At 49.6% G+C, this 20,233-nt stretch overlaps 1 protein-coding gene across 3 annotated transcripts in view; it reads right to left on the reverse strand.

The window, feature by feature from the left end:
* Nucleotides 1-1,112: 1,112 nt before the first annotated feature.
* The window catches only part of XRRA1 (X-ray radiation resistance associated 1), a 59,387-nt gene continuing 40,266 nt past the window's right edge, over nucleotides 1,113-20,233 (reverse strand). For all 3 annotated transcript variants that reach the window (XM_058663581.1, XM_058663579.1, XM_058663578.1), the window contains exons 12-20: nucleotides 14,448-14,488; nucleotides 11,239-11,364; nucleotides 9,543-9,636; nucleotides 8,717-8,832; nucleotides 6,782-7,129; nucleotides 2,411-2,609; nucleotides 1,778-1,893; nucleotides 1,548-1,653; nucleotides 1,113-1,377 (exon numbers count right to left, since the gene is read on the reverse strand). In XM_058663581.1, the coding sequence (XP_058519564.1) occupies nucleotides 1,124-1,377; nucleotides 1,548-1,653; nucleotides 1,778-1,893; nucleotides 2,411-2,609; nucleotides 6,782-7,129; nucleotides 8,717-8,832; nucleotides 9,543-9,636; nucleotides 11,239-11,364; nucleotides 14,448-14,488 (1,400 nt within the window). In that variant the 3' untranslated portion in view covers nucleotides 1,113-1,123. The remainder of the gene's footprint in view (nucleotides 1,378-1,547; nucleotides 1,654-1,777; nucleotides 1,894-2,410; nucleotides 2,610-6,781; nucleotides 7,130-8,716; nucleotides 8,833-9,542; nucleotides 9,637-11,238; nucleotides 11,365-14,447; nucleotides 14,489-20,233) is intronic.

The raw sequence follows: 20,233 nt of genomic DNA on the forward strand, positions 1-20,233 counted from the left end.
TGTGAGTGGTTGGAGTGGATTATCCATCCTAATCACCTCAGAAAGGGGCTTTGGGACCTCAGCAAATCGAAGCTGACTGAGCCTCTGGGGGCTGTAGGGAAATGAACCACCTGTGACCCGGGCCACTGCCCTTGGGAAGTCTGGGCAAAATGTACCTTTGTAGCTTCATGTGACCTATATGATGGTGAAGCTATGTGTTGGCATGATCATGGCTGGGCGTCACTATTTACCAGGCTACTTGTATGAGACTGTATAGCAGGGTAGTAGGCAAACCTGATTGAGACTGAGATTGTACCTTGCTGAGGAACTTAATCCTGGGGCCACTGCTTCCTGGACCCCATAACTGCAGGCCTGCTGTTGCCCAGGGCTGGATTGGTTATCCCCAGGAGCTGAGCCTCACACCCTGCACTCATCCCCAAAGACACAACACTCATCCAGCCCACGTGGCCTTCCGCACATGCTTGTCTGTGGCAGCTGCTGCCTGCTGGGCACCTAGACTGGGTGGCCCTGCCTGGGGCATGGGCCAGAAGGGCTTTGGCCACTGTGAGTCTCAGGTGACTGAGCTCAACCCAGGGTTTGTTTCCCAGCCACAGCTTAGTGTGTTTGCAGGCCAGACTTCTCCTGTCTCAGAAGACTCCACACAGACACTGCCCCGCTAGCACTCCCTTAGATGGCCTGGGCACAGGCTTTCCCTCTCCCCTGTACAATGGTGAAAGTTGTCCGAGCCCCTACCTCCCCAGTCCTTGTCCTTTCCCTCTCCTGGACATGGCTGTGGGCAGGCCAGTTATCTTGTCTCTGCCGTGGGTTCGATGCTTCTCTGACCTATCTCCCAGGGTTCTGTTCCTGCTCTGTGGGGCAGTCCCACAGCGTTCCCACTGGAAACGCTGCTGTGGCTCTGGCCTGGGGTCCAAGGAAGAAGGCCCGCACACTCTGCTGCTCTTTGTGCCCACTCTTTATTGCTGCTGGACCAGGTACACAGTCCTGCCCCGCCTGAGGAGAGAGGTGGACTGGCTCCAGGCTGAGCGGCTAGCCCCGCTATCCCACCAGCCAGCCGCAAGGAGCTGGCGAGGGCACTGTTCCCACAGGGAATGGAGGGTCATTGCGCGGGGCCCTTCATGCAGCCCTAGCGTTTCAAGTCACCGGCTGTGGGCTCTTGGCAGAATTCATCCATGAAATCAAGAAAGCGGCCCAAGTTGTGCTGGCCCTCTCTCAGAGCTGGGTGGGCCAGGGCTGGTGGTTGGGTCCCAAACACCGTCCGCAGGGAGCCACGCACCAGCTGCCGGTAGCGTGCCCGGAACTCCTTGAGTAGCCGCTTGGCCTCCAGGTACTGCTTCTGGTTCACCAGCCGCTGCTCCGTCCGCCGGCGCAGCACCGCACCTGCGGGGACACAGGCCAAGGCTGCCGGGAAACAGGTGCACGGGAGGAGGGCATCCAGGGGCAACCCAGCCATGCCCCACTGATGCTCTCCTAGCCCAGGCCCAGTGGAAGGGCTTTGAGGGCTCAGCCTCTTCCAGACTGGAGTGGACGCTGCGAGGGCCCATACCTACCTAGCGGAGCCTCGGTGATGTTTCGGGGGTCTCGCATGCGAATGAGGAGGTCATCCAGCAGCTGGGCTCGAGTCTTCCTTGGGGGTGGGATCGGGACTCTGTGGGCCTGATAGGTAAGAGGGGAGCAGGGGTCACCCCGGGTTTGTGTGCAGTTTCTCAGGGCCTCCCTTCCTCACACAGCCCTGGGGAGCCCTGGGTGGCTGTGGGTGGCACAGCCACAGGCAGCTCACACGCTTCTCCCTGGGGACGTAGAACTTCTGCAGACTGTCCAGCTTGGGCTTGGAGGAGCGATAGATGAGTGGGTGCCTCAGCATGTGCTGCAGGGCCTGCACATTCTTCTGGATTCCTGGGGGGAGAAGGTGGAGGACACTGTTCTAGAATGAAAAGCCTCTCCAAGTTGCCCTCTGAGCTGGCCCTGTGCCCACAGTGCCATTGTCCATCCAGGGACCACATGGCCCCATTAACCTCGGGACTCCACTGTAGGGGTCAGGCGCCCAGCAGAGGGCCAGGTCCTTTAGAAGTGCATGGGTCTGAAATGAGAGTTCAGAGAGGGGTACCACATGTGCCTCAAGCCAACTGAGGAAGGCTTTGGACGCTCAGCCTGGGGCTTGAGTAGTCCCAGGGAGCTCAGGGCCCTGGCCTCTGGGTGCTCCTCACCCTGCTCCTGAGAGGAGCCATTTCTAACAGTCAGGAGGCTCATGCCAACTGGACTCTAAGCCAGCATTGCACCCCAAAGCTTCAGGCTTTCAGCCAGGCCACCCCAGGAGGCAGAGGATGGCTCTGCGGCTGCTCTGGGAAGTCTAGGCAGCGGCCCAGGCCTGGTGGTGATGGCCCCTGGTCCTGGAGCACGGCCATGCCCTCACCCTTGGGCTCTGCAAAGGTCGGGTCTGGCATGGCTGTCAGTAGCTCCTCGTAGCCACGGTACTTGCTGGGCACAGAGACAGCTGAGAGCTTCCTCCGGGGCTTCTTCGCTTCCTTGGGCACCATGGCTTGTCTGCTTTGCTCTTCCTTCTTCACTTCAGAGTCATCCCTAGGGGTGCCAGGAGAAGGCAGCTCGCTCACCTGTGCCGAGAAAGAGATGCCCACACACTGAGCCTAGGAATGCCTCAGCGGTCTTCCAGCTGGGCCCTCTCAGAGGCCAAGCCCCCACCAGGGAGAAGTCAGAGGGGATGTGAGCCCAACACCTTGGGAAATTGAAAATCCCTGACAGTTCGGAGCAAGGAAGAAGAAGGCCCAGCCCAGCTCCCTGGATGGAGGGAAGGAGGGAGTACTCTAGCCTAAGTTTTCTTTTTCTTTTTTTTTTTTTAAGATATATTTTTATTGAAAAGGCAGATTCACAGAAGGAAGTAAAGACAGAGAAAACCCTCTTCCATTCAGCAGTTCACCCCCCACATGGCTGCAACAGCCAGAGCTGAGCTGATCCAAAGCCAAGAATCAGGAACTTTGGACCATGCTCCTGTGCTTTCCAAGGCCACAGGCAAAGAACTGGATGGGAAGTGGAGTAGCCGGGACACAAACTGATGCCCACATGGAATCCCAGAACTTGCAAGGGGAAGATTGAGTCACTGTGCCAGGCCCCTAGCCTAAGTCTCAAGAGCCAGGAATGCTTTCCTGGCGATGGCAGGGATGGGAGGAGTGCTACAGGCCTGGGGCAGCAAGTGAGAAGGTGCAGCAATGAGGAGAGCCGGGAGCTTCTGCAGCATAAAGTTATCAGTATGGCAAGAGTGCAGTGCAAATAGGTGAGCAGGGTCCAGATACACACTTTGAAAGAAAAAAAACAGCATGCATGTTTCTGAGTGGCAGAGACGGCGGGAGAGAGACACGGAGTGAACCACCTGGTTCATTCCCCAAGTGGCACTAACAGCCAAGACCCTCCAGGCCTCAGCCAGGTGCCTTGGCCTCTGTCCAGGTCCCCCACCTGGGTAGCAAGAGCCTAAGCACTTGTGTCATCATCTGCTGCCTTCCTACAAGCATTAATGGGAAGCTGCATCTGAAGCGAAGGACAGCTGGGACTCGGGCTAGCCCTCCAATGTGGGATGCTAGCACTGTTAGCTATAGCTTAGCTCACCGTGCTACAGAACCTGGCCTGGCCTGTTGTGTTCTCTTTGTTTTCACTCTGATGGCAAATCATTGGAGGCTTCCAGCAGGCCCTTAGCATTTTATAAGAAGCAGGACAGCTGGGGCTGGCACAATGACTTAACAGGATAATCCTTCATCTGCAGGTGCTACCATTTCAGTGGCACCTGTTCATGTCCTGGCTGCTCCACTTCTTATCCAGCTCTCTGCTTATGGCCTGGAAAAAAAAAAAAAAAAAAACAGCAGAAGATGGCCCACGTCCTTGGGCCCCTCTATCCACTTGGGAGATCCAGATGAAACTCCTAGCTCCATATCAGCTGAGCTCGGCTGATGCTGCCATCTGAGGAGGAAATCAGTGGATGGAGGATCTTGCTGTCCTTCTCTCTGTAACTCTGCTTTTCAAAATAAGTAGATAAATAAAGGGATAGCTATGTTTTCTGTTTTCTGGGCATACAGTCACACCCTTATTAAAATAGCCAATTCAGGAAGAAGCAAAAGTCTGCTAAGGAAAAAGACTGAATAGTAATTCTAAAACTTCCCACAAATCAATGCAAAGCAAAGGCCAGAGGATGTGAATTCTGCCCAACATTTTGAGAGGAATCAACACCAATCTTTCACATCTCCTATAGAATTAGAGATAAGGGATACCACACTACTCTTGGAAGCCAACTAGAAAAGATTTAACAGGAAGATGATAGGTCATCATTGCTTCTGAATGTAAATTCGAAGACAATAGCAAATTGGATTTGGCACCATGGTAAGAGGGTTCAAGACTGTGGCCAGGTAGAATTTGTCCCAGGTAAACGCAGGGTTGATTGGTCACAGAGAAAGCATTAAGGAAATCCAACATCCTGTCATGATTGCCGGCCACCAGCATGAGTGCAAGCAAAAGAAACCTCATCAGCCTGTCAAAAGGGCATCTACTGAGGCTCCATGGCTAACCTTGCCATGTCCTCAAAGATGGAAGGAATAAGATAAGGCCACCCTGTTCACACCACTTCTGTCCTGCCCTACACTGGAGGGGACAAGGTGATGAAGCAGGGGGAAAAGTCAACAAGCACTCCAGGTTTGTTCTTACACTGTGTTGAGTCATAACTCGACGCACTGCTTTGGCTTCCAGGAAGCTCAGAATGGCCTTTCCTTCCTGTCTGTATGTTCCTTTCATCTAACTCAGTTTAAAATTTTTTTTCCTTGGGCCCGGCGGCGTGGCCTAGCGGCTAAAGTCCTCACCTTCAACGCCCCGGGATCCCATATGGGCTCTGGTTCTAATCCCAGCAGCTCCACTTCCCATCCAGCTCCCTGCCTGTGGCCTGGGAAAGCAGGCGAGGACGGCCCAAAGCTTTGGGACCCCATACCCGCGTGGGAGACCTGGAAGAGGTTCCAGGTTCCCGGCTTCGGATCGGCGCGCACTGGCCCGTTGCGGCTCACTTGGGGAGTGAATCATCGGACGGAAGATCTTCCTCTCTGTCTCTCCTCCTCTGTGTATATCTGACTTTGCAATAAAATAAATCTTAAAAAAATTTTTTTTTCTTGATGAGCAGAAAAAGATAAAAAAGAGTTCTGCCATTCACTGATTTGGGGCTTTTACTTCCCAAAGGCCCGTGACAGCTGGGGTAGGGTAGAAGCTAAAGCTGGGAACTGGGAACTCAATCCAGGTTTCTGTATGACTTGAGCCATCACTGCTGTCTCCCAGGCTGGGTCTGCACTAGCAGGAAGCCACAGTCAAGGACCAGAGCTGGGCACGGAACCCAGGCACTCGGTGGAGGATGTGAGCATCTTAACTGTGAGGCCAAATGTTCAGGTTTTTCTTTTTTTTTTCCCCCCTTGAAAGGTTTATTATTTTTAAGGCAGAGAGATCTATCCTCTAATGGCTGGATGGCAAGAGCTGATTCAGGCCAAAAGCAAGAACCAGGAACTCTATTTTGGTCTCCCACTTTGGTGGCAGGTGCCCAAAGTACTTGGGCCATCATCCACTGCTTTTCCAGGTGCATTAGCAGGAAGCTGGATTGGAAGTGGAGCACCAGAGTTCAAAGTGACACTCTAATACAGATCTGCTAAGTTAGCCTGCTACACCACATCAGTAGTTCTCCATTTATTTAAAAAATATTTTTCTTCCATGTTGCTCTAAAAAAGGTTCAGAGTCAGCTCATAAGGATACTGTTACTGGTTACATTTGTCTCTTATGTACAAGATAGATGGAAAGTCAGATATAGATGTGTAGCTCTGGCAGTGGGCAGCTCCTGGAGGCAGAGGAAAGCTGATGGGATGTGCCAGGGCACTCTGCCAACACATCTGGACTTACACAGGTTAGTATCCTGAGACTGGAAGTATTTCAGAATGTTTAGGAATTGGGAATAGTCGTATAACAGTTAATGAGATATCTAAGGGATGAGATCCAAGCCTAAACACAAAGTTTGTTGATGTTTCACACACACCTCATACACTTGGCCTGAAGGAAATTCTATACGACAGCTTCAGTGACTTTCCACATGAAACAAAATGTCCCCCTTTGGTGCGGACTGTTTACACTGGGGGTTGCTGTAGCGTGGATTCATTCGCTTTTGTCTAAACACCACACCGCAGCACACTGAGGATGAACACCACGGCTCCCCCACGTGCCTCTGCAACGTCCTTCTTTGCACTATCTCACGCACCGCTCTGTCCAGAATGCCCCCATAATGCTCAGGTCTTCTCGTTGCTAACTCCTACCCATCCTGTCAAGGCCAGCTCCATATTCCCCTGGCTGGGAGTGGCAGGGAGGGGGGAGATTGCAGCATCTTCCATCCTCCAGGTTGCCTGTCCCGCATTTCTCTTGGTCTCAAATACTGATCACACACATCATTCCTGCCCATCTTCCCTGCCACACTTGCATGCCAGGCTCCATGGGCAGCACCAGCTGATGCAGGCTTAGGGCAGAGGCAGCAGCAGACCCTCCTGACATGCTGGCTTGAACCACGCCCAGCTGCACTCTGGATGCTGTCTGTGACATATGACTGTGACACAACCCAGTGGGTGTCCCCGCCAGCAGCCTTGGGTGCTGCTTTCTGGCTTCAGTATCCTGTGCTTCCAGCTGTCCCCAGCAGGCTGCAGCCAAGAAAGACACAGAGCTCTGTGGCTGCTGGGGACACAGGGGGGGCAGGGCAGTGGGGTACAGGTACCTGGGTTAAGAAGATGGAAGCTGTGCTCTTGGTGTCCTCATCTGACAGGTGTTCTGGACTGAGAAGGCCAGCTGCATCGCTGTGGTGGGACACAGTGTCTTCGCTGTGCAGGGTGGAGTCAGAGCAGATGGGAGGCAGTGGCACAAAGGACCGGTGGGACAGGGAGAGGCTGTCCAGGCCCTCAAGGGGCACCTCTGGCTCCAAGGCAGCACTGCGGGTTGGAGGCAGCTCCTCGGCCAGGTTGGCTTCCGGCTCCAGCAGGTTGCTCCAGGAGGACTTGAGGGCCCTCGCACATGGGTGCCGCGGCAACAGAGGCTGCTTCGGCACCTTTGGGACTTGGGTTTTCACCTGTGAGGGGAGAAGGGCTAGGCTGGACTCGCTGCTTGGCTGGGAGTCTCTCCTCCTGGGCCTCACGAGCCTGGGCTGGGGTCAGTGCATTCGGCAGGCCTTCAGGGCGTGGGGAGAGAAGACATCTTCGCAGGTATACACTTTGAAACTGCAAGAGGAAATGGGCTTAGAGAGGCAAGATGACTGAGATCACACAGTGATTGGGTGGCTCTTGGTAGACTCACTATTCAGATCAGGGTTAACACAGTGCCCTGGAGGCTCCGGGTGGGCGTGGCAGATGGACCTGCCTTTTCTGGAAGGTGGCAGCACCAGAGTCCTGGGGACCTGCATGGTTGCTTTGGTTACCACATGCCTGCTACCTTCACGCCTTCCTCCTTCGCTGTGGCTGCCGGGCCCTTGAGCCCAGTGGGGCTTTGTCTTGCCTCCTCTCATGGTTCATGCTGAGTGACACTTGTCCTTTGTCCAGGGGATTTGGTCCACTCATTGCCATGCCTTTACAAACTGAGGTCGTATGGTGAGGTCAACATAGGACATCCCGTGCTCTCCCAGGGAAGCGACATGCAGCAGTGTCCCCTACCATGCTAGCAGTGCGGAGGCTGTTTCATGAAACAAGTTTCTTTTTAGGAAGACACTTGCTCTGACATGCATGACCTAAGTGCTCAGGCACGAAGCCGGACAGTCCCAGGCTTGGGACCACGTCACAGAGGTCCACCAAGTGCCACCATTTGCCCCTCCCTCCCAGTCTGGGGATGGAGGAGTGTTGCAGGGGGTGTTTTTGCTTTACCCCTTCCCTGCCCCACTCTTCCAGCCCTTTTTCAAGGTTCTGAGTGGTGAGAGCTGATGGTGCCTGGTCCACCTTGCTGGGGGCTGGGTTCCCTGCCTCAAGGGTAGGCCATTCCCTTCCATTTGCGAGGCACTTGGTTATAGGTTATAGGTTGCAAGCCCTTGCTCCCTGTTGTGTCCATCTGTGGGTATGGGTGCAGGGCCCATGGCCTCTATCCGGTCCCAGAGCAAGCAGAAGGCTGGGAGCTTGGTGGTGCACTCAGCTGCGGCCCTAAGCACACAGGGGATAGGCAGGCATCTCCGGGCAGCTTTAGACCTTCAGCACATTCTGCAGTCTAGCTGGGGTGCCAGACTGGCTTCAGAGCGCTGATGTGCTTGTTTAGCTGGTGGTTCTGGGTTTATCTTCTCTAACTCTTCTCATCAGGACCTTGGTGTTGGGAGGGAGAGGTGGCCTCCTGGGCTTCCCGACCAGCTGTCAGCACCTCTCTGAGCCCTAGTCTCCCCAGCAGCCATGGAAAAGCAGCAAGCCCAGGCTCACCTCTGGATCTTCCAACTGCAAAGCTGATTCCTCCCCAATCTCCAGGCCTTCACATCTCTGTTTCATGGGGGGCTCAGAGTCACCTCCAAGGGCCAAACTGCTCTAACCTGTTAGGTCTGACTCACTGTGCACCTCCTGGTCCTATATGTATTTAGCAGAGCAAAGCAAAATGGCAACACTGAACCTGGAGAGACTGCAGGCCTTGAGACCGAGAGCTGCTCCATCATCGTGTAGGCATCACAGCAGCCCAGGCTGGGGAGATTTACCTTCCACGACTCCTTCCGGGGCATCAACATATGATGCTTAACTTTTACTGGCTGCTTTCGAATCAAGTGGATCCCCAGTCGGTCCTGAAGAAAGCTTTTGAGCAGTGGAGGGACTCCTGATGTCATGATGGAGAGAATAAGATGACTGTCAGCCCACGTGGGTGTGTGGGGACTTCCTGTGTAGCAGCCCTGCCCTCTGGTGTTCACACACTAATGTCACTTCATTCTCCTGCCAACCCAGGGAGGTAGACACCACATGATCCCCATGTGATTGGTCAAGAAATTTATCCAAGATACCAAAGAGCGTGTGGGGGCAGGGATCAGAACTCCTTGAGCATCCCTACTGGGCCCAGGTCTTTGGCATAATTCTGCACCTTGGACAGTGAGCTCCATGCCTCCCCGCTACACACACCAGGCCCAGCCAGCACTGCTGCCCCCGCCCCACCAAGCCACGCACACAGTTAGTGGGAAATGAGTTCACATGGGTCTGTTCCACAAAGGTGCAGCTTGGCATAAGCACAAGCCAGATTCATGGGCATTTAATTGCCAGTTCTCCTGCTATGCCATCTGGGGTAGACAGTGGGCCTCCCCAAGCCACGCAGGACAATGCTGCCTGCCTCCTGGATGGGCAGGTAGGTAAGTAGGGGCTGGTGGGAAGTGGGGAGGAATTGAGCGGACACTGGTACTGCTCAGCCCTATACCCTAGCACAAAGGCCGAGTGCAGCAGGGCCTGGCCCTGATGACTGGGTTTGGGGGTGGGGTGCTGAATGTGGCCATGCTGTTCCTGGGGTGCTGTACAGGGGAGGCAGGTTGGTGAGCAGCATACCTCGTGTGTGGGCTACCAGAGGGTTGTTATGAAAGACAAGTTCGCAGAGAGACGGGAAGAGAGCTACTGGCAGCACAGCATCCTCCTTGGCAATCTATAACAAATGCAGGGAACACTGTCAGGTCCACAACACCCTCACTGCTCCAGGCTGTGTCCAGGCCACACAGTGCAGAGCCACCGACTTGCCAGGACCCAGGGCAGGGCCCGGGCAGCAGCTGCCACTGTGCCTCATCCCTGCAACGGCACCTGTTTCCATCCAGTGGCCTTGCCCCTTCTGGCCAATCTTCCACCAGAACCAGAGTTCATGTTTGAGCTGAGCCTTTCTCTCCCTTCCCCATACTGGATATGTGGCCTATGTCAAGTACCCAGGAAAAGTGAGAGAAACACACAGAGCAGTTGTCTCAGAGTCTGGCAGGTTTGACTTCAGAATGACACATCCCCTTTTTCCATCAGTCTGTCACCTGCACCTCCAATGGTTTCTGTCCTAAGGGGAGGAACAGGGCACATAAGGCCAGGGGAAGCCAGCACAAATAGAGACTCCATGCTGTTTCACCCACAATAGAACCCTTGATGAACAGAGTGGCCGGATTACATGGGGACGACCCTGGGGCGAGATGGATTAGTAAGGGTTCCGCAGCTTATCAGACCCTGGATACACTAATAAGTGTTGGGTCTGGTGCTGAGGCCCAGGGTCTGGCATGGGGAGGGCACCTCAGTTTGGCTTCCCTGGGTTCTCTAGGGAACACTGCCTCTCCCCTGCACAACCTGGATTATTCCTTCTCTTACCACCCTGTGCCAAGCACTGCTGAGGAAAGAGCCAAACAGCTAGGATCCCTGTCCTCAGCAGTTTCCAGTGGGAAACAAGCACTGGAGAGAAACAAGAAAGGAGAGTAGGCTGACAACTGTGGTAAGCATGACAAATGCCAGGTGGTCTGCCCTGGTCAGAGACCTGAAGGAGGGAAGGAAGCAATCAGTGAAGGCAGGGGGAGGAGAGCCAGGGGGTGGCAGACACTTCCGTGTTAGCACAAGCTATTTCCTGCACCTTGTGTACAAAGGCTAGGCCATGTCTCCTGCTTCTGTTCCCTGGGCTCTAGATGTGGTTACTGTGTGGAAGTGGTAAGTGCCACTTCCAGGTTGGGCCCATGTACAGCCTCCTGCACATCCCGCACTTCTCTCACCACCACATCCCAGTCATCATCTACCGCCAGGTACCGAGGGGGCCTTTGAGCTACCACTTGAAAAATCTAGGTTGCTCTGTTTCCAATCCAGTCCCCTTCTAGTGGACTGGGAAAGCAGTCCACTAGATAGGGTCCTTGGGCCCTATCATTCACATTATATCCCCTTGTTGTAACATGGTGAGTCTGTTCTTGATAGCAGGCATGCTGGCATCCCGACTGTCCCGTGTTCATCTTCCCCACAGATGAGAAACTCAGAGGGCAGCGGCCAAGTTTCTCCTTTCTCAGTGGTGTAACATGTCTACTTCACAGGCTGGCAGGTGAAGTATTTCTAACTGGATGGATGGATGGACGCCTGCCTTGGCTGGCATTCCCTCCACTTTCCTCACCTTAAGAATTCCTGAACCTGAATACCCATAATGCAAGGAATTGGAGGACTGACCCTCAGGCCAGAACAGCTCACACCCACCCCACCCACCACGGGTGACCCAGAGGAAATTAGCAGAGAGGCAGAGAGTCACCTTGTTGTAGGCCAGGCTAAGGTACCTCAGCTCCGGGAAGGGTGGGGCCAGCGTCTGGTTCCTGGCCTTCAGAGACTTCACAGGAAGGATCTCAAATATGGGAGGAAGTGAGTAGACCTTGGTTGTCTTAGAAGGGGAAAAGAAAAAAGTCAAAGTCAGAGGGCCTTGATGATAAAGCAGCTAGAGCTGTCAAGCGCCAAAGGATCCTTCCCTTGGAACGTGGTGGAAAGAACGACCTTTCTAGAGACACTTTGCCCCAAGGAACATCTGGGGTCATCAGGGTAGAAATCACCAAGGACTCAGAATTCTGCCTCCATGTTTGAGGTCATACAGTGAGCTAATTCTCTAGCACCCACATCTAGTTTCATGTTGAGGCCACAGAATAAGAGCAGGGGGCAGAGAGCAGAGGTATTTTTGTCCCACCTCCAACCCTCAGGCTGAAGCAGCTTGTCCTCCATCAGTCCTTCTCACAGTTGGACTGACTTGTCTCCAACAGGTGGTTAAGGGGAGTTCTCTGGAGAGAGGGACAGCAAGAGTGTCTAGAGCCTTGAGTACCTTGCCTGAGGCCCCAGCCTTATTCCTACAGTGGAAGGTCTTCATTCAGCAATGAAACAACAGCTACGTCCTGAACGACTCAGCCAGGCTTGTATGTGGCCCATGCATAACCCAGGTTACATTAGGACCAACACGTTCAATCAAGCAAAAAACAAACTGGTGTGTTAAACCTGCATAGATCAGTTCACTTACTGGTGGCTTCAATTGGGAGGGACCAGTGACTAGGTTAGAGCAAACTAGACACGGTGCCATGTTCCAGTCATCACTGCATGATCTTGAGTACATCATTTAAATGTCATGGTGTTTATTCAATGACCATTTGTAGGGCACCTACCTTGAGTCAAATATTTTGCAGCCTCCTGGGTCAATGAGTTAAAAGCCACACAAATGGGACAGGTCAGTCACAGGTGGAAATGAAACAAAAACCAGGGATTGTGTGGGAAACCTCTGTGACTGCCCTTTCTGGGTGATCCGTACATCAGCATTGAGGGGCCAGAGCGCAATGTGGCAGCAGCCACCTCCACGCCACAATTCCCTGCTTGGAGCAAGACTGCAGGAGTGGAAGGCAGCAAGTCAGACTGCATGGCAGCAGAGGGAAAGCCTGCGAGGCAGGTTCAGGTATGTCCTGACTAGGGGTAGGACTGACTGCGTGTGTCGTGGGAGCAGAGAAGGCTCCGTCTTAGACACTGATGCAACAGAATTTCAGCGAGGGTGGGGTGTGTGTGTGGGGGGGGTGTGTGGAATTAACTAAAAGTCTCAGTTATCCAACTCATACTCTATATACTCAGGCGCCAGACAGGTGGACTCTGAGCACTGGGCAATCCTACTGATTATCTTTAGCCCTTCATATCTTTACCCCTTGAAACCAGAGGGACTGTGGTGTAATGAAGAATTTATCTGGCCTTTGGCCTGGGTTTCTGGTCCCAGCTTCTAAAGCCCTTGGGATTTCCCGAGTGCTGGGACTGTCTCTGCTACTCAGCACTGCTTCAATTTTAGAATCCCTGGCTTTCTTGAAACACTGGTGCCACTGTGTTACAAACACAATAGGTTGAAAAGACAATATAGAATTGTTAGACCAGGCCAACTTCCTACTGAGTCCAGATTCCAGCTAACCTGCTGGCTGAATGCAGCTGCACAGGTGAGCCCTGGTGGAACCAGTAGAACCACCTAGTCAGCTCATGTGCTTGTGAGAAACTATCTGTGTTCTCGTTCCAAGTCAGAAATTATCACAGTGCCTTGTTCTGCAGCAGATAGAACCTGTCCCACACTATTTCTGTAGGGGAGGCAGTATGCTCAGCTTCCTCTCTTAGTATATAGTTGTACTACTTACTGCAGATGAAGAAGTCTATATTTATTTCACAAGCACAGCCTCTATCACTTTGGTTGCTATACATCTGCCCTGGGAGAAGAAACCATCTTCTCAGCTGACCAAAAACAGTGTCTAAGCCTGTAACACAAGCACTAGATCCTGGGGATTGTGTACCTGGCAGGCCATTTCCAGCACAGCATGGACTCCTGTTGAACTGCTGGGCTGCACTAGGACGGCAGCTCTGCCTTAATGCCAGTGTTATCACTTGGGGTGGCCACCATGATTACACCAGGCTAAACAGCTCCTGACAACAATGAAAGCAGGGCTGTGGGCTGAGGAGCCAGGGCCACAGTCTGGTCCACGAGCGTATCTCCAGGCCAAGCACGGAGCCTGGCATAGGTAGGTATTTGATAAATACAGGAGATCTTCAAAAAGTTCACGGAGAAGAAGACATTTGGCATCACAGTCAAGATGTCACGGGGTAGCTGCATCCCACGTCAGAGAACCTGGCTCAAGCCCTAGCTCCTCTGTTTCTGGTCCACTGTCCCACTAACATGCACTGTGGAAGGCATCAGATGATGGCTCAAGTACTTGGGTCCTTGCCACCCATGTGGGAGGCTGGGCTGAGTTTAGACTACTGGCTCTAATTTGCCCCAGTCCTGGCTATTGTAGGCATGTAGGGAGTGAAACAGATGAATATTTCTTTCCATCTCTCTGCCTTTCCAGTAAAACTAAAAAATAATAAATAAAGGCTCATGAAACATATACATTATGAAAAAACATGCATATATTTCAATAATCTTCATGCTTCAAAATAAGCATATATTTTAGTTCCACTTTTCCATGAAGGTTTGAAGGCCTCAGTGGATGGCTTTCTCAGTGTGCTCTATAGAAATGCAGCTTCCTGGGGCCCGGTGGCATGGCCTAGAGGCTAAAGTCCTTGCCTTTAACGCCCCAGGCTCCCATATGGACGCTGGTTCTAATCCCGGCAGCTCCACTTCCCATCCAGCTCCCTGTTTGTGGCCTGGGAAAGCAGTTGAGGACGGCCCAAAGCCTTGGGACCCTGCACCCGTGTGGGAGACCTGGAAAAAGTTCCTGGTTCCCAGCTTTGGATCAGCGCAGCACCGGCCGTTGTGGTCACTTGGGGAGTGAATCATCAGATGGAAGATCTTCCTGTCTGTCTCTCCTCCTCTGTATATCTGACTTTGCAATAAAACAAATAAATCAATCAATAAATATTTTAAAAAAAGAAATGCAGCTTCCTGGCTCCATTACCTTATTTGTTTTGATGCTAAAAATTAAGGTCCTATGTTAAGAACACAAATATAAAATAGGTAGTTCCTACCTCTGAGGTGGAAAATCCAGGGTAGGATGAGAACACAACTTCTGAAACAGAGAAACAGAATGAAGGTTGAGTAGAGAGAGCATTGACTGACTCTTCAGAGGCCAGGGTCGGGTCGGCCACCCATAGTGCACAGCGAGGAAGGGGCCCTCACTGGTCCTCGGCTCCAAGGCTCACTGGGAAGAGAAGCCAGCTGAGACTTCCAGGGTGAGCTTGTAGCCAATCCAAAGTCAGATAATGCAGACTTTGATGTGAAAAGCATTAAGAGATGAAGGCAGATACCACATGATTCAGGAAGAAGAAATCGCCATAATAAATACATACGCACCAAATGCCAGGGCAGGAATGAATTTAAAGGCAGAAATAGACTCTAATACAATAATAATGGGGAACCTTAACACACCACTAACTTCAAATGACAGACGGATGAGACAGAAACTCAGCAAGGAAGCAGAGCTCACTCAGATGACAGAAAAAAATGAACTTGATATTTATAGAATCTTTCTTACTGCAGACACAGAACATACTTTGTTATCAGTACATTGGAACATTTCCAGGATTAATCACATTATAGGCACACAACAAGCCTCAGCAAGTTTTAAAAAATTAATATCACACTGTGCAGATTCATTCATTTTTATTGGAAAGTCAGATATACAGAGAGAAGGAGAGACAGAGAGGAAGATCTTCTGTCTGATGATTCACTCTGCAAGTGGTTGCAATGGGCCAGAGCTGAGCTGAGCCAAAGCCAGGAGCCAGAAGAAGCAGGGTCCCAAGGCTTTGGGACATCCAGGAATGTTTTCCCAGGCCACAAGCAGGGAGCTGTATAGGAAACGGGGCTGCCAGGACACAAATTGGCACCCTCACGCATGCAAGGTAAGGACTTCAGCCACTAGGCTACTGCACCGGACCCCACAGCATGCATCTTTTTGAAACATCATGGAGTGAACCTGGAGACCAACAGGTCAAAATACCCCAGAAGATATGCAACTACTTGGAGACTGAACAACATGCTGCTAAATGAATAGTGAAATCAAAGAGGAAATTAAAAATCGCTTGACATGAAGGCATCAACACAACATATGAAAACTGGTAGAGCAGTCAAGGCAGTGTTAAGAGGAAAGTTTATTTCAATTAATGTCTACATCAAAAAACTAGAAAGGCACCAGGTAAATGGGCTAATGATACATCTGAAGGAGCTAGAAAAAAAAAACAGCAAAATAATCCCAAGATTAACAGAAAACAGACAGAAACAAAATAAGGGAGAAAATAAACAAATAGAGACCAAAAGAATAATATGTAAGATCAGTGACTCAAAGAGCTCGTTCTTTGAGGAAATCAACAAAAGATTTCCCACTAGCCCAACTAATCAAAAAAAGGAGAGAGAAGATGCAAATAAATAGAATCAGAGACAAAGAAAAAAAAGGAAATAAAACAAGGGAAACCTCAGATATACATGGAATAATCAGGAACTATTAAAGCAACTATATGCCAACAGATTGAATGACCTAGAAGAAATGGATAAGACTTCTGGACACACAGAATTTACTACAATTGAATCATGAGGTAATTAAAAATCTAAGTAAATCTATATCCAAAACAGAGACTAAATCAGTAACTAAATCCCTCCCAACAAAGAAAAGCACAGGACCAGATGGTCTCACTGCTGAATTCTACCAAACATTTCAAGAATTTATCCCAATCCTCCACAAGCTATTCAAAACATTAGGAAGGGAGGCAATCCTTTTGAACTCTTTCTATGAAGCCAACATCACCTTAATACTAAAGCCAATAGAGACATAACAAAAAAGAAAAAAAAATAATAACAGGGCCCGGCACCTAAAGTCCTTGCCTTGAACACACCAAGATCCCATATGGGCGCTGGTTCTAGTCCCAGTGGCTTCACTTCCCATCCAGCTCCCTGCTTGTGGCCTGGGAAAGCAGACGAGGACTGATCAAAGCTCTGGGACCCTGCACCTGTGTGGGAGACCCAGAAGAGGTTCCTGGTTCCCAGCTTTGGATCAGCGCAGTACCGGCCATTGTGGTCACTTGGGGAGTGAATCATCAGACGGAAGATCTTCCTGTCTGTCTTTCCTCCTCTCTGTATATCTGACTTTGTAATAAAAATAAATATATCTTAAAAAAGAGAAAAATAACAGGCAAATATCCCTGATGAACATAGATGCAAAAATCCTCAACAAAATACCAGACAACAAAATCCAACAATGTATCAGACAGATAATTCACCTGGGCCATGTGACATTCATCCCTGGCATGCAGGGATGGTTTAACATACACAAACCAATAAATGCAATGTACTACATCAACAAAACGAAGAATAAAAACCATATGATCATGTCAACAGATGCAGAGAAGGCATCTGATAAAATCCAACATCACTTCATGATAAAAAAAAAAAACCCTAAGCAAGATAGGCACAGAAGGAACATTCTAAAACACAAGCAAAGCAGTATACGAAAAACCCATGCCAGCATCATACTGAATGGGGAACAATTGGAAAATTTTCCCCTAAGATCTGGAACTAGATAAGGATATCCATTTTCACCACTGCTATGCAATATAGTATTGGAAGTCCTTGCTAGAGCTTTAAGACAAGAACAGGCAATTTAAGGAATTCAAATTGGAACAGAGGAAGTCAAACTATCTCTGTTTGCAGATGACACAATTCTACTCATGACAGAATCAAAGGACTCAATAAAGAGGTCACTGGAGCTCACAGGAGAGCTTGGCAGGGTCACGAAGTAGAAAATCAATGAACATAAACTGATGACCACATTCACAAATAACTCCATGGCTGAGAAAGAACTTGTAAATACAGATCCTTTCAGAAGAGCAGAGATGAACCTTAAATACCTTAGAATAAAACTAACCAAAAACGTGGAAGACCTCTATAAAGAAAATTACAAAACACTTAAAAAAAATAGAGGACATTAAAAGAAGAAATCTACAATGTTCCTGGGTCAGTAGAATCAACTGATTCAATGTGATTCCAATCAAAATCCCCAAAACATTCTCAGAAATAGAACAGCTGATACAGAAATTCATCTGAAAACACAAGAGACTACAAACAGTCACAGCTTCCTGAAGAATACAAATAAAGCTGGAGGAATCACAATTCTAGACCTCAAGACATACTACAGGCAGTGGTAATCAAAAACAGTGTGGTATTAGTACAGAAACAGAGAAGATAATGGAACAGAACAGAAACTCCAGAAGTGAACCTACACATACTAATTCTTGACAAGAGAATTAAAAACAACCCAAGCAAAAGGTTTGGTTTCTACTAATTGCTGTCTCCTCACCATCTGCTGGTTCACTCCCCAAGTGGCCAGAAGCCAGAAGCCAATCTGAAGCCAGGAGCCAGGAACTTTTTCCAGGTCTCCCACCTGAGTACAGAGTCCCAAAGACTTGAGCCATTCTCCACTGCTTTCCCAGGCTATAAGCAGGGACCTGGACCACAGGTGAAGCATCTGGGACATGAATCAGTGCCCATGTGGGATGCTGTCAACAGAGGCTAAAGCTGAATTTGCTAAGCCATAGCACTGGCCCGTCGAATTTGTTTCTTATTAAAGACTTGGATTGGATTGAATCTATGTATTGATAGACCAGAGTTAGTCTAAAAATGTGCTTCACAGTTTTAAGGTAGCCATTAGAAATACAGAAATGAAATGCATGATTTTAAACAATCAGAACAACAACCAGAACAAACAAAAGAAAATTTGGTCAGTTTTCACAAAAAGGCACACAGAAGATCAAAAATCCTGGACAAACAGGGACTGTGGAGTAGGAGTGATAGCTTTAAGCTGAAATGTACCAAAAACCACAATATGAGTTTAAGTTATTCTATTACAGGACATGACCTATTCTGGAAAATATATGCAGTGCTACAGTATTCTAGAGATGTTCTACAATACATCAGTCAAAAAACAGAGGCCCAAGTTCAAAATTATTACTAAGGGAGGACATTTTTTAGTGATTTGAAGGTAGAATCTACTTAGATAACAGTGACCTGAACAAGCTGGATGCTAAACAATGCTGAAGTGCGAGGAAATACGATCATGCCTCAACAGCGGTGAGCGGTTTCTCTGTGCCAGCCAGACAGCAGAAGAATCATTTTAGGGGAACGTTCTGTTGTACAATTGTGCCAGTTACATTCTACTTCTGAAACTCCTCTTCCCTCCTGTTTTGGGGGTCTATCAACTGCATTCCTGCTGTGCCTGGGCTTCCGGCGAAACTCTGCCAACAGCATGACAATAGCGCTGCTGGTAAGAGGACCACTGCAGAGCTGGCGTGGAGGAGGGGCTGGCTCCCTGGCTCTTCCAACTGCTTGAGATTCCTGTGACTGCACCAGAGTAACCTTCCTTACCCTAGCGGCACATGCATCCGGTCGGCAGTCCTTCTGACTGGTTAACCAGCATCCTTTGGCTCTTTTCCTAGACACCAGCACCAGCTGGCCAGCATCCTCTCAAAGGGACCCAGGGCTGATCTCCACGGGCCCTTCTGAGCTCAACGGTACCCCTCCCTGGGAGGGTTGAAGTTGCAGGTTGAAGCTCTGTGGGACCCCTTCCCTATGCATCTACATTTTACTAATTCCAACTTTCTCTCACAGAAAAAAAAAAAAAAAACTCCAGAGGTGGCTTTATGCTGAATTCTTCCAAAAATCAGGAAGAAATTAGACAGATATTCAGGAAACAGGAGTGAACATTTCCAGCTTATTCAGTGAGGCATGCGTAACTTTGACTGCAAATCCTGGCAAGGATGTTGCTAGCAAAAGAGACAAATATACCAACATCTCCAGCAGGTGGCTACAAAAACACTTGACAACATTTCAGCAAATTCAGTTCAGTGATATACATGACAAACCAGTAGAGTTTATCCGGGGAATGCTACCCTTGTTCAAAATTGAAGAACCAATTGCTGTAATTAATCCCATTTCACAGATTAAAGAAGCAAAATCAATCACCTTAACAGATTCAGAAAAAAAAAAGACAAAAATCACTATCTACTCCTAACATCAATCTCTCCACAAACTAGAAATATGAGGAACTTTCTCTAATCTGGTAAAAAGCATCTAAAAATACACATTTACAGCTAATTCATAATTTTGCAATACTGAGCACATTCCTTCTGAAGCAGAGAATTACTTGTGGATGCATCACTTTGACCATTCAATATACAGTGGAAATCTGAGCCAATGAAAGAGGAAACCAAAAGGTATAAAGAGTTTTTAAGACTGGAAAAGAATAAAAGGGTTATCATTTGCAGTAGTTACAATCATAGATATTAGCTAATCCAGAAGAACATGCAAATGATCAGCAGTAGTGACTTCAGAGATTACCAGACACAAGTTCAGTATTTTTATATACTAGCAACAAAAAAAGGAACATGAAATACTAAAAAAAAAAAAAAAAAAAAAAAAAGCAATACCTTTGGCAACAACATAAAAAACCAACCACTTGGGCCCGGTGCAGTAGGCTAGCGGTTAAAGTCCTTGCCTTGCATCTACTGGGATCCCATGTGGGTGGCGGTTCTAATCCCAACAGCCCCGTTTCCCATACAGCTCCCTGCTTGTGGCCTGGGAAAACAGTCCAGGACGGCCCAAAGCCTTGGGACTCTGTATCCACCAGGGAGACCTGGAAGAGGCTCTAGGCTCCTGGCTTTGAATGCGGAGTGCAGCTCTGGCCATTGCAGTCACTTGGGGAGTGAAACATCGGACGGAAGATCTTCCTCTCTGTCTCTCCTCCTCTCTGTATATATGACTTTGCAAT

This window comes from Ochotona princeps, chromosome 4 (genome assembly GCF_030435755.1).
Source record: "Ochotona princeps isolate mOchPri1 chromosome 4, mOchPri1.hap1, whole genome shotgun sequence".
Taxonomy (NCBI): domain Eukaryota; kingdom Metazoa; phylum Chordata; class Mammalia; order Lagomorpha; family Ochotonidae; genus Ochotona; species Ochotona princeps.